The 13,111-nt window shown below is 37.7% G+C and overlaps 1 protein-coding gene across 2 annotated transcripts in view; it reads right to left on the minus strand.

The window, feature by feature from the left end:
* Positions 1–13,111, minus strand: part of SMURF2 (SMAD specific E3 ubiquitin protein ligase 2) — a 121,384-nt gene that overhangs the window by 37,703 nt on the left and 70,570 nt on the right. Inside the window, exons 2-4 of one of the 2 annotated variants that reach the window (XM_037127989.2) lie at positions 7,153–7,270; positions 6,557–6,690; positions 4,607–4,672 (exon numbers count right to left, since the gene is read on the minus strand). In XM_037127989.2, the coding sequence (XP_036983884.2) occupies positions 4,607–4,672; positions 6,557–6,690; positions 7,153–7,270 (318 nt within the window). The remainder of the gene's footprint in view (positions 1–4,606; positions 4,673–6,556; positions 6,691–7,152; positions 7,271–13,111) is intronic. The other variant, XM_037127988.2, reaches the window with a different exon arrangement.

Genomic DNA, 13,111 nt, shown 5'->3' on the forward strand with positions numbered 1-13,111 from the left:
AGAATACTACATAAAGGCATGATGTCCTAAAACCCTTTATTCTAGGAAGTGTTTCAAAATTCTGAAATTTTCCTGCTCTGTAAAAATTTTGAAAAATCAGAAAGTTTAACACATTGTTCTGTTTATAGGAGACAACACTACAACACACCTACTCAGTGAAAGTAAATAAAACGTAAGTGTTAAAACTGTACTAGAAAACTAAATTAATTAGTTTTTATGAGAAAGGCTAAGTGAAATGCTTACTGCAATACAATCACAGCAGAAACAATTTATTTTCTTCTAGCTTTGTTTAGAATAATACTAAGGTTCAAAGCTAAAGGATTTCATGAGCCTCCACTGTACATCTCCAAATGCTGTATTACAAAAGACTAAGCAATTTTTAGATGGGATTCTGTTTCTAGATAGCCTAATTCTAGCAATATGTGAAATAAGTCACAGAAATCTACATTTATCAGAACACTACTCATAATATTAAACATCAGAAACAACTTAAATGCCCAACAATAAGGGACTGGTTAAATTAATTATTTGCCCAGGACAGACTACCATACAAAACTTTAAGTGCTATAGAAATGTATCCAAGAACAAAAAAAAGATGTTTAATAGATCGAAACAGGTTATGGGCAAGTCTGCATGGTATGCTCTCATTTTTAAAAAACTAAGAGAAAAGGTGCACATAAAGGTTATAACAATAGCACATTATGGATGAACCTTAGGTACTCTGTCTATATTTTTATTGTATTTATATAAAAAGTTTTTAAATACCTCACAAGAGTTGGAAAGAATTGACTAACAATTGTAAATGGAAGGAAAAGGGTTTGAAACCCTTGAATCAATCACCTCAATTTGAGAGATTTTTATTTATCTTTTTTTGTTGATGAATTTATTGCGGTGACCCTGGTTAACAAAATTACATAGAGATTTCAGGTGCATAATTCCACAACATGTCACCTCAGACATTTTTCTAAGGTAACGATCCAAAAAAATGATAAAGCTAAGTGTACAAAAATGTTTTACAAGTTTTAATGTTATAGTAGCAAAAACTGACAGTCCAGTGATTAAGTTCTGATCTATTAATATAATTCATACTCTAAAAATCACTGATTATAAACATGAATAATGGTTACAGTAAGTGAAAGCAAAATAAAAAATTTTAATTCACTGTAGTTAAAATCATAAAGTATATATACATATATAAGTATATAAAAATATTAGAAGGGAATATGCATTTTTTATAGTTAGTGTTCTAACATATGTTTCTCCATTTCCCAAAAAAGCTGTTACAGAACTAGAACTCATTCTGTTCTTAAATGACAGAATTGTAGGATCTTAAAGCAGCCTAACTCTATCATGAACACAAATTTACACAAGAGATTTAAATTTTAAAAAATATATAATACAAACACATTTTAAAGTAAAACATTCTTCTTTATATAGTATACTCCAATAGTATATGTCTAACCACTAATAAAGGAAAGTCTGCTATTTTTAAAAGTGTGAATTTATACCCATTAAAACTATTTTGTTACTATTAGACATTAGTTGGTAAACATTGCATAACAGACCAAATCAAATAAAGTAGGAAAAGTCTTATAAGCCAGGGTTTATTTTTAAGTCTCTTACTCCCTTCTCAACCTAAGAATGACAGGAATTATCAATAATGCTGCAGGATAATTACTTCCCTATGATAACTGCAATAGGGCTTTTGTTCTGTTGCTATTCTGGCAATTCCCTAACTATGAACCCAATTCATAGCCTTATAAAATGAGGTCCTTCAAGTACCTGTGGGAACTGAAACCTGTTTGGTGGGATCATAATACAATCATTTCATTCTAAATTCTGCTCTACAATGAAGTGGTATGATTCCAATTGCTTTTTTCTTCTTTAGGAGCCCACCTCTGCTATGTATCTTGATCAAATTTCAATCCATCAATTCTTAAGATAAGTCTCAGGAAATTTTACAGAATGCCCCTCCTCTGGGTTAATTAAAGATAGTCCATTAGCCCACTAAGTGCCTTGACTAAGATAACAATTTTTCCTTTTGTCCAATTAGTGCTCATTCTTTTTCTTTCCCACCATTCCTCATTTTGCTTTCTTTTCAATTAGCACAATTATTTTTAAACTGTAAGGCATTAAACAAAGCATTCAATATTTACTCAAAAACTGAGAATTATTTTCAGAAAACTTTATTATCTATAAAGTCTCAGTGCTCCACTTTATTTGTATACCGTTATTTTGCTGTATATAACGTGCACTTTTTTGCCCAATTATTTATTTTTACTTTTTAATATATTTTATTGACTATGGTATTACGGTTGTCCCATTTTCCCCCCTTTATTCCCCTCCACTTTGCACACCTCCTCCCACCCACATTCCCCACCTTTAGTTCATGTCCATGGGTCATACATGTAAGTTCTTTGGCTTCTACATTTCCTGTACTATTTTTAACCTCCCCGTCTATTTTCTACCTACCATTTATGCTATTTATTCTCTGTATCTTTTCCCCCTCTCTCCCCCTCCTACTCCCCTGCTGATAACCCTCCATGTGATCTCCATTTCTGTGATTCTGTTCCTGTTCTAGCTGTTTGCTTTGTTTTTGTTTTAGGTTTGGTTGTTAATAACTGTGAGTTTACTGTCATTTTACTGTTCATATTTTTAATCTTGTCTTAGATAAATCCCTTTAACATTTCATATAACAAGGGCTTGGTAATGATGAACTCCTTGAACATGACCTTGTCTGAGAAGCACTTTATCTGCCCTTCCATTCTAAATGAAAGCTTTGCTGGATAGAGCAATCCTGGATGTAGGCCCTTGCATTTCATGACTTGGAATACTTCTTTCCAGCCCCTTCTTGCCTGCAAGGTCTTTTTTGAGAAATCAGCTGGCAGTCTGATGGGAAGTTCTTTGTAGGTAACTGTCTCCTTATCTCTTAGTGCTTCTAGGATTCTCTCCTTCATTTTTATCTAGGGTAATGTAATTATGATGTGCCTTGGTGTGTTCCTCCTTAGGTCCCAACTTCTTTGGGACTCTGAGCTTCCTGGACTTCCTGGAAGTCTATTGCCTTCACCAGATTAGCGAAGTTCTCCTTGATTATTTGTTCAAATAAGTTTTCAACAATTTCCTGCTCTTCCTCTTCTCCTTCTGGTACCCCTATGATTCAGATGTTGGAATGTTTAAAGATATCCTGGAGGTTCCTAAGCCTCTCCTCATTTTTTTGAATTCTTGCTTCTTCATTCTGTTCTGGTTGAATGTTTCTTTCTTCCTTCTGGTCTACACTGTTGATTTGAGTCCCAATTTCCTTCCCGTCACTGTTGGTTCCCTATAATTTTCCTCTATTTCACTTGGCATAGCCTTCATTTTTTCATCTAATTTGGGACCATATTCAACCAGTTCTGTCAGCATCCTGATAACCAGTGTTTTGAACTATGCATTTCATAGGCTGGCTATCTCTTTGTTGCTTAGTTGTATTTTTTCTGGAGCTTTGATCTGTTCTTTCATTTGGGCCATATTTTTTGTCTTGGCACACCTGTTACATAGTAAAGGGCAGGGCCTTAGGTGTTCACAGGACGGGGCAACCCACGTTGCTTGGTTGTCACACTGTATGTAGGGTAGGGGTCTGAGAGGGAACAATGGCTCTTGCTCTGCTCTCTGACAGATTTCAGTCACTTCCCCGCTACCCACAAGCAAACTGGGCCCTTCTGGTGCTGATTCCCAGGCGGGTGGGTTTGTGTACATTCTAGGACCCAGTGGATCTCTCCAATGAACTCTCATGTGAGGCTGGGAATTTCTCCCACTGCCTCCTCAACCCCCACAGGTGTTTTCAATCAGAGGTCTGAGGCATTATTTCCCTACACTGGAGCCCTGGGTTGTGCAGTGTGTCTCTCTCCCCAGTTGTTCCTCCCAGTGTATCTGCTCGAGAATGTGAGACCATCAGCTCCAGCAGCTGCCACCTCACTGCGTCAGCCAGCCACAGCTTTGCCGCAAGTCCTCTCCATCCAGCTGCCAGTCTCCACCCCTCCTACCGGTCTGGATGAATGTTTCTTCTTCAACTCCTTGGTTGTCAGACTTCTATACAGTTCAATTTTCTCACATTTCTGGTTATTTTTTGTTTTTAAATTATTGCTGGACAACAATTGAAAAATCTTTTGGTTGTACGAGGAGGCACAGTGTGTCTACCTATGCCTCCACCTTGGCCAGAGGTCCCTTTTGCCCAAATTTTTGTGAAAAAAAATAAGGGTGTGCACTATACATGGGTATAATGATTACATGCCATGAGTATAATAATCTCGTGTATAATGCAAAAAAAAAACTGTGGGTACACATTATACATGGCGAAATATGGTACTTTAAATGAATTCCTTCCTAAAGGATCAATAGTTCTTCACAACATTAGAAGCCTTCATTTTCAAACTTTATAGTTTATTGAGTTTTTTTTTTAATTAAGTTAGCCTCAATCCCATATCCATGCTTTGGAACATTTTACATGACTCATTTAATTCATGCCAACACAATAAAATGACAGTTGTACCTTGATTTAAAACATATTTAGAGTTTAGGTCAGCTTGAATGAAACCAAAATTCATGTAACTTCAAGTTCCACACTTACCTACTATCTGTCCTCTAACTGTGTCATTGTCATTTGGCCCAAGCTTGCAGAGATCCAACCTCTGATCTATTTTAAATCAACAACAATAACAAAAAGCAATTTTAAAAAACGCTGGTATCAGAGAGTAACATCTATTGACTCATAGTAAATTTCCACAATTCATTGAAAATCAAGCCTATCATTTAAAGAATTAATCATGTTTTAATGATGAAACAAGTGTTTTGAGTCAGTTCTGCTACTAACTCATTGAGGGGCAACTCATTCTCTCATGCCTCACCTATAAAACAGATATAATACTGGCCTGGACAGTTACAGCTGGGAACATTGTCACCCTTAGCGTACTGGTTTTACTTTGATTGCAGCACTTACACCTGAATTCTTTTACAGCTATATGCCATCAATCTACTTAAATAAATCCTGAATTAATAAAAGGAGACCGTATCACAATCTTTGTAAAAATTCTCCACCCCAACAATATCAGATGCTCAATAAATGTTTGATAAATTAACTATTACTGCACATCAAAAGGTCAAATAAATTGATGCGATCAAACATTCACAGCAGCAGAAAGAAATATCCATAACCCCCAACTATAGCACCTGACCAAAAATACAGACATGTTTCCTTTGCAAAATAAATGGACACTACTACTCAGCTATACAGCGGACTTGGACAGGCAATTCCTCCTCTGTTCAGTCCTTTCAATGTGTCCTGCTCCCTTTGCCAGGAGGCCTTTGCTCTTGCTTCTAAGAGGTTAGAATCCAAGCCTTTTTCACCTTCACATTACCAGGATTTTGAACAGTACTTAAAGGTTCAATACATGTTGGCCAAACTAAGCCAGAGATAAGGTTACACACGTGACCTATAACTTTTTAGTCTTCCTGCTGCGGTGGGTAAGAAAAACAGTTTGTTTTCATATGCTAGACCTTTTCCAATCCCAATGTCTTCTATCTCCTGTTGGTTACCCTGTCAATCCAGAAACATAAGAAATTCTTAGTTCCCTTTAAATTCTCCTAGGAAATTCTAGCTCAATTTTCTCCCTTTTTCTTTTTAATAGGTCAATATTATATATCTGGGCTATAGCGTTAAGAGAGATCATCTCAATGTATCTAACATTCAAAGCTAAATTTACTCTATTTTTATTTATTAATTTCATTAACTAGATTATATGTGAATTTTTGCTTAGTATAGGCATCTGGACTAAAATCCCATGACAATAGCTAACAATATTTTTTATATTATGTTGAAAAAGAATTCTGTAGAAACAATAATAAATTCTATTCAAAAAGATATTTCCATCTCTTTCCCAATGGAAACACCCCCAGAAAGATGCTATGTCACCTGACTGCATGAACTATACGTATGCTACATCAACTTGTCAATCCAATATGGAAATCACTTCTAATGTCTTGATCTTGGTCTAATTTTCACCAATGCCCAGCTTGGTGAAACATAAGCTATAGAAAAAAATAAGTTAATACAACTGTCTTATACTCAAAATAATGTTTGCCTTTCTATAACTTTAAATTTTTCCAGTTCTATATATTTTTATTCACTAATAACTACCCATTAAGTGCCACCTTAAACACTCCAATCACCTAAATAAAACTCACTTTATCTTACAAATCCACCAAAACTAGAGAAGGATACTAAGAAATTTTAAAAATAATAATAATAAAGGCATACATACTTTGATACCTTTTTTATTCGACTGGATATTAATCATTTGTTAACCCTTATATATTCACTAGTACCTAAGCATCATCTCCAATTTAGTTCTAGGATTTACATATTTAAAATATTTTATTGTTTTAAGTCCAAAACATAAATTTAGACCAGGAATTTTTAACCAGTGTTTCAAACATACACATAAGTTAAGTTTTTAGACATCTGCCTCCTCCCCAAAACATGTATGTATGTAAAATTTAAAAAGTACTAGTATCTACTCACAACCAGTGTCTTTAAGGCGGTTAATGGCATTGGAAAGAAGACGCACACAACCAAGAAATCCAGCACCTTGTTTTTTATGAATCTTCTTGTGATTCCATACACTGATCGTAACTGAATCAGACTTTCCAATATACCTAAAAAAAACAAAATTACTTCATGAGTAACTTGACAATCACCAGTAGTAGTTAGTGTAAAATTTTTCTTTTATTTTTGTAGTTGAGTCACAAATGTTTCAGAGCATGAATAAGTAATTCAACACATGTTTTGAGTTCAATCAATCCACAAGATCTAATTTAAAATTTTAAAATAATCTTAAAATTAAAATCTAAAAGGAATTTTTAATATATCCTTTATCACACCTGCCATTCTAAGGCTGAGTAACAAGTTTTGTTAGTGAAAAAACTATTTTGGTTGCTGGTGTCAAATAACACTATGGAATTTATGGTTATTTCTTTCCAAGAACAAAAACCTCACAAGAATTTTTATTATACTCACATTTTAAATACATTTCAATAATATGACCTACTACCTCAGAGAGTACTCAGTTCATTTTCAAGGGGCATTGTCAAGGCTGATAGACCAAAAATCTGACATACCTGTTATGTTTTAAAATGCTGTAGAACAAAAGCTGACTGTAACGCTTTTCCCCTGCTTCTTTCCTGTATGCAGGCCTTGAGCGAGCAGGAAGGACTCTTGCAGATTTCACTTCACTGCCTGCAGACAAGCAGAGCAGGGAAAAGCGTTACTATACTTGTCTGTGCATATCCCTGCAAGTATGTAAAAGCTCTACCACAGCCAATTGTTAACATGGTGTCATCCCATGCAAAAACATAGTAACATAATTCTCTCAGTAGAACCCTAACTAGATTTCAATGACTCTAAGAGGTCAAATTTTTGGTCCAGCAACCTTGACTTTAATGTGTCATTCAACAAAGCAGTAAATTCAGGAAAACTCACCTAATGCATTAAAAAGCCTAAACCTTTACATGAGGAACATGAAAGCCACATTTGTGCTCCTGGATCCAGCTGTGTTAAAGCAAGCCTACCACCATGGACATTTAATTATACAAGCTACTATATTACCTTTTATTAAATTATGCCAATTTAAATTTCATTTCTGTTGCTTGCAAATGAAAAATATGACTAAAATATCAATCAATATGTATGTACCAACTTTCAAATAGACCTAACATGGCAAATAACTACCACATGACATGTCAAAATTCTAGAACCAGAATCATGTATTAAATAGCTAGATATCCCAAATCAAATATATTTTTTAAATCAGTTTCCCAGCTGGGACGCTTGACTTATAGGTAGGCTAAAATATTGGTTCCCTCAGGTCTTTGAGCAGCCTGCCACCTCTTAAGTATCCTGTTGGGAGGCAATGTGCCAAGGCCCATAGAGACCTTGAAACCACACACTGCAAACAAAAGCTTCTGTCAGCCTGTATCTGTAACTGACTGTTTGACAGTGTCTCACCTCCCTGCCAAATGGACTTTACATATAAAATACACTTCTATTGTATTAAGCCAATGAAAATTTGGTGTTGCCTACTGTATCAGTTAGCCTGCTCTAACCAATACAGGGGACAAATCATAAGGGCCTCTTTCTCAGCAATGGTATGAACTCTGGCTCTTACTCCAAGTAACAAAGGAAGCCAATGGGGATTTGGAGCAGAAGAGTAACAAGACTTAAAATATGTTTTAACCAGATCACTCTAGCTGCTGTGTTGAGAAAGACTGCAGCAGCAAGGTTAGGAAAGAAAGGAGCCTGAGGCAGGGGTCAGCAAACCACAGCCTGTGAGCCAAGATACAATATGATTTCATTTGGGCGGGGGGGGGGGGGGGGGGGGGGGGTGTCAAAAAAATATTTAGGTTTTAAGGCAGTATTAAAAAAATATTTAGGCCATGGCTGGTGTAGCTCAATGCACTGAGCACAGGCCTATAAAGCAAAAGGTTATCAGTTCGATTACCGGTCAGGGCACATGCCTGGGTTGTGGGCCAGGTCCCTGGTAGGGGACATATGAGAGGCAACCACACATTGATGTTTCTCTCCCACTCTTTCTCCTTCTCATCCCCTCTCACTAAAAATAAATAAATACAATATTTTTAAAAAATATTTAGGTCCTGGCTGGTGTGGCTCAGTGGGCTGAGCACCAGCCAGTGAGCCAAAAGGTCACTCGTTTGATTCCCTGTCAGGGCACATGCCTGGGTTGCAGGCCAGATCTCCAGTCAGGGTATGTGAAAGGAAGCCTATCAATGTTTCTCTTGCACATCACCGTTTCTCTCCCTCTCTATCTCCCTCCCTTCCCCTAATAAATAAACAATATCTTTTAGATAAAAAAATAAAATTTTTGAATACCTACATCATTCCATCTACACTTTTTTAATTTTTAAATAAACTGTATTGATTATGCTATTATAGTTGTCCCATTCTCCCCCTTCATTCCCCTCCACCCTGCACACCCTCTCCCACTCACCTTCCCCCCCTTTAGTTCATGTCCATGTCTTAAGTTCTTTAGCTTTTACATTTCCCATACTATTCTTGCCCTCCTCCTATTTTCTATCTACCTTCCATTCTACTTAATCTCCGTACCTTTTCCCCCTCTTTCCTCCTTCCACTCCCCTGTTGCTGTCCCTCCATGTGATCTCTTATTTCTGTAGTTCTTTTCCTGTTCTGTTTCCTTAGTTTTTGTTTTAGGTGTGGTTGTTAATAATTGTGAATTTGATGTCATTTTACTGTTCCCTTTAACATTTCATATAATAAGGGCTTGGTGATGAATTCTTGAACTTGACCTTATCTGAGAAGCACTTTATCTGCCCTTCCATTCTAAATGAAAGCTTTGCTGGATAGAGGAACCTTGGATGTAGGCTCTTGCATTTCATGACTTGGAATACTTCTTTCCAGCCCCTTCTTGCCTGTAAGGTCTCTTTTGAGAAATCAGCTGACAGTCTGAGGGGAACTCCTTTGTAGGTGACTGTATTGTTACCTCTTGCTGCTTCTAGAATTGTCTCCTTCATTTTAATCTTGGCTAATATAATTATGATGTGCCTTGGTGTGTTCCTCCTTGGGTCCAACTTCTTTGGGACTCTCTGAGCTTCCTAGACTTCCTGGAAGTCTATTTCCTTTGCCAGATTAGCGAAGTTCTCCCTGATTATTTGTTCAAGTAACTTTTCCACTTGTTGCTCTTCCTCTTCCCCTTTCGGTACGCCTATGATTCAGATGTTGGAATGTTTAAAGATGTCCTGGAGGTTCCTAAGGCTTTGATTTTTTTTAATTCTTGTTTCTTCATTCTGTTCTGATTGGATGTTTCTTTCTTCCTTCTGGTCCACTCCACTGATTTGAGTCCCAGTTTTCTTCCCATCATTATTGGTTCCCTGTGCATTTTCCTTTATTTCACTTAGCACAGCCTTCATTTTTTTCATCTAATTTGCAACCAAATTCAACCAGTTCTGTGAGCATCCTGATCACCAATGCTTTGAACTGTGCATCTGATAGATTGGTTATCTCTTCGTTGCTTAGTTATATTTGCTCTGGGGCTTTAATCTGTTCTTCCGTTTCAGCCATTTTTTTTTTGTCTTGTCACGTCTATTATGTATAAGGGGTGGAGGCTTAGGTGTTCACCAGAGTGGAGCAACCCAAGTCGCAGGGTTGTAACTCTATGTGGGGGTGGGGTCCAAGAGGGAACAATGGCGCTTGCTCATTTGTCTGTTGGACCTCAGTCCCTTGCCCCACTTCTCCCAAGCAAATGGGCCTTTCAGGTGTTGATTCCCATGTGGGTGGGCTTGTGTGCATTCGAGAACCCCGTGGGGCCTATAACTCTCCTGTGAGGCTGGGAGTCTCTCCCTGTGCCTCAACCCCCACAGGTGTTTTCAATCGGGGTTTTGGGGCTTTATTTCCCAGCGCTGGGAATCTGGGTTGTGGGGTCTGTCTCGCTCCCCAGTTATCTGCGCATGAATGTGGGGCTGCCTGGTCATCCAGCCACCTTGCGCACACTGCCCTGCTTCACAATCGCTGCCTTGCTGGGTCTGCCCATTGCCACCCCATACCCAGGGTCTGCCAGCCACTGCCTGCACACCCGGGGTGCCATACACGCCCAGTGTCACCGCTTCCTGTGCAGTGACCTCTCTCCGCTTGGCTTCCAGACTCCACCCGGCTTCTAGACTCTGCCCCACCTAGTGGTCTGGGTGAATGTGTCTTTTTCAGCCCTTTTCCTACTTCCATACAGTTCAATTTTCTTTCAGTTCTGGTTGTTATTTTGTTTCTAAGTTTTTGTTGTCCTTATTTTGGTTGTGTGAGGAGGCACAGTGTGTCTACCTACACTTCCATCTTGGCCAGAAGTTACATTACCACTTTTTAACAGAAAGTCATAATTTTCTATTTGCTGGATTCCTCCACAGCATTGGACACAGTATCCTTTGCCATTTTTGCCTCCCTCTAAGGTCTTCTTCACAATATAGGCAAAGTGTTCATTCTTGGATATAACTCTGATTATAGCATTTCCCTACTGAAAACCCTTTCACTGCTCCCACGGCTTTTAGGGGAGTATTCAAAGTCATTAATAAGCTTCTGAAGACCTTCATGAGCTAGTTCCTTCTTGCCTCTCTTTGCTTGTCTTTTACACCTCCCTTACCTTATGTGAACTCACCAATGTTGCCTCTCTAAGCCATTTTCAGAGTCATGTTCTCTTTCACCTTTGGGTCTTCACATAGGGTCTTCACACAGGATACTTTTGCCTAGAGCCTTCTCACCTTTTCCATTTTGAAGTTAACTCTTACTCAAGGTCTAAGTCTAAATGCCACTTTTCTAGGAGGCTCCCCCCAACTCCTAAACCAACATGAAGAAGTTCTATGTATTTCCACAGCACCCTACACTTCCCCAAGTTATCACACTGTTTATAGTTTCCTAATTATTTATATTTCTACACCACTTGGCTGTAAGCCTGGAAGACTATGTGTTTCTTGTTCACTGCTGTAGCTGGGTCTCTGGCTGAATTTAAATCTGACTGAAGTTAAAAAAAAAAAGGCTTAAAACAATCTGATTAAGAACTCTAAAGCTTGGTCAAGCTACATAGATAGTAGCTTATACAGCTATGCTCTCAAAGCCCCTAAAGGTCAAACCAACTAATAAAAATTTTCTGATCTAAAATAATGTATTTATTAAAATTATATGCCAGATACTAGTCTGAGCACTTTACATGTATTATCTCACTTAATCTTCATATCAGCCCTCTAAAGGCATTATTGTCTTTAGTAGACAAAAGGCATTATTTTCTTATTATTAATAGAAATTGATGCATAAGGAGTTAGATAATAAGCTGATAATCACACAATAAATGATAGAAGTGGGAAGCTAGGCAGTCTCCTTTCTCTCTATTGCCTACCCTTTAGTTCCTGTTTATTTGCTTATTAAGTTAACTTGGAGTTACTAAGCCATAGTACTGAGGAGCATAGAGAAATGCACAATTCTTAGTTGTCTCTAGCTATCATTGAGTTGAAGTAGAGATATGATACTTGTCCCATGTGATTTAGAAGGCTAAATTTAAATAACTGACCAGAGCCAAAGCTCAGCTGGGATGGTAGTTTTAGAGCTAATAGTCTAAAAATAATTAGGTGGGATGTCAGGCATACAGTGTTTTTTGTGGGTTTTTTTATTTTATTCAGTTTTTGGAGAGAAGAAAAGGTGGAGGTGGGGAGAGAGAGAGAGAGAGAGAGAGAAGAGTCTTGTATGTGCCCTGACCAAAGATTGAACCTACAACCTTGGTGTATCCAAACAACACTCTTAACCAACTGAGTTACCCAGTCAGGGCCTTGATGGAAGATCTTAAGCTAGTTTTTGTAGGTGAAGCCTAATGGAACATTTTGAAGAAAAGTTGAGGTTGACAAAGAGTGAAACACAATGACTGTGAAGTTTAAAAGAGTAAGGACTTGAAAAGTCAAGATATCAGGATAATTAACATATGATAACTGAATTAGCAACCTGGAGAAAATGGAAATCTAAGCCTGCAGGAAGAAACAGACATAAAATCAGACTCCTGCTGCCACCAAACCTCTGAAATACTGCCAAACTGTAAGCCCAAGACACTAAGATGGTGATGGTGGAGGTAAAACAGAAGGATTAGTGAAAGTGTTTAAAAGGAATGGAAAGATCTACCAAATTCCTTCCTTCAACCAATTCATCTTCAGCCCTGGCTGACCAAAAGTTTATCCTCTGAAAGGTTCTCTATTCCAGGATACTATGCATGGCTGATGGAAGAGGTTAAATTCCATAATAAAAACAGGGGTATTAAGAAGAGGTGAATAGAGTTTGAGGCTCCCCTCCTCGTACTTAACAGGCGGGAACAGAACAAAATGGCTCAAGAAGATCTCAAAACCCCAGAGCCTATAAATCTAAGCAACAAAGAAATAGCAAAACTCTCAGACACACAGTTTAAAACACTGGTGATCAGGATCCTCACAGAACTGGTTGATTATAGCCACAAATTAGAGAAACATATGAAGGCGAAACTAATTGAAATGAATGGAATTACACAGGAAATTAATAGCGATGAAA

This window comes from Artibeus jamaicensis, unplaced genomic scaffold, assembly GCF_021234435.1.
Source record: "Artibeus jamaicensis isolate MK-2021 breed Jamaican fruit bat unplaced genomic scaffold, CSHL_Jam_final contig_1998, whole genome shotgun sequence".
Classification (NCBI taxonomy): Eukaryota; Metazoa; Chordata; class Mammalia; order Chiroptera; family Phyllostomidae; genus Artibeus; species Artibeus jamaicensis.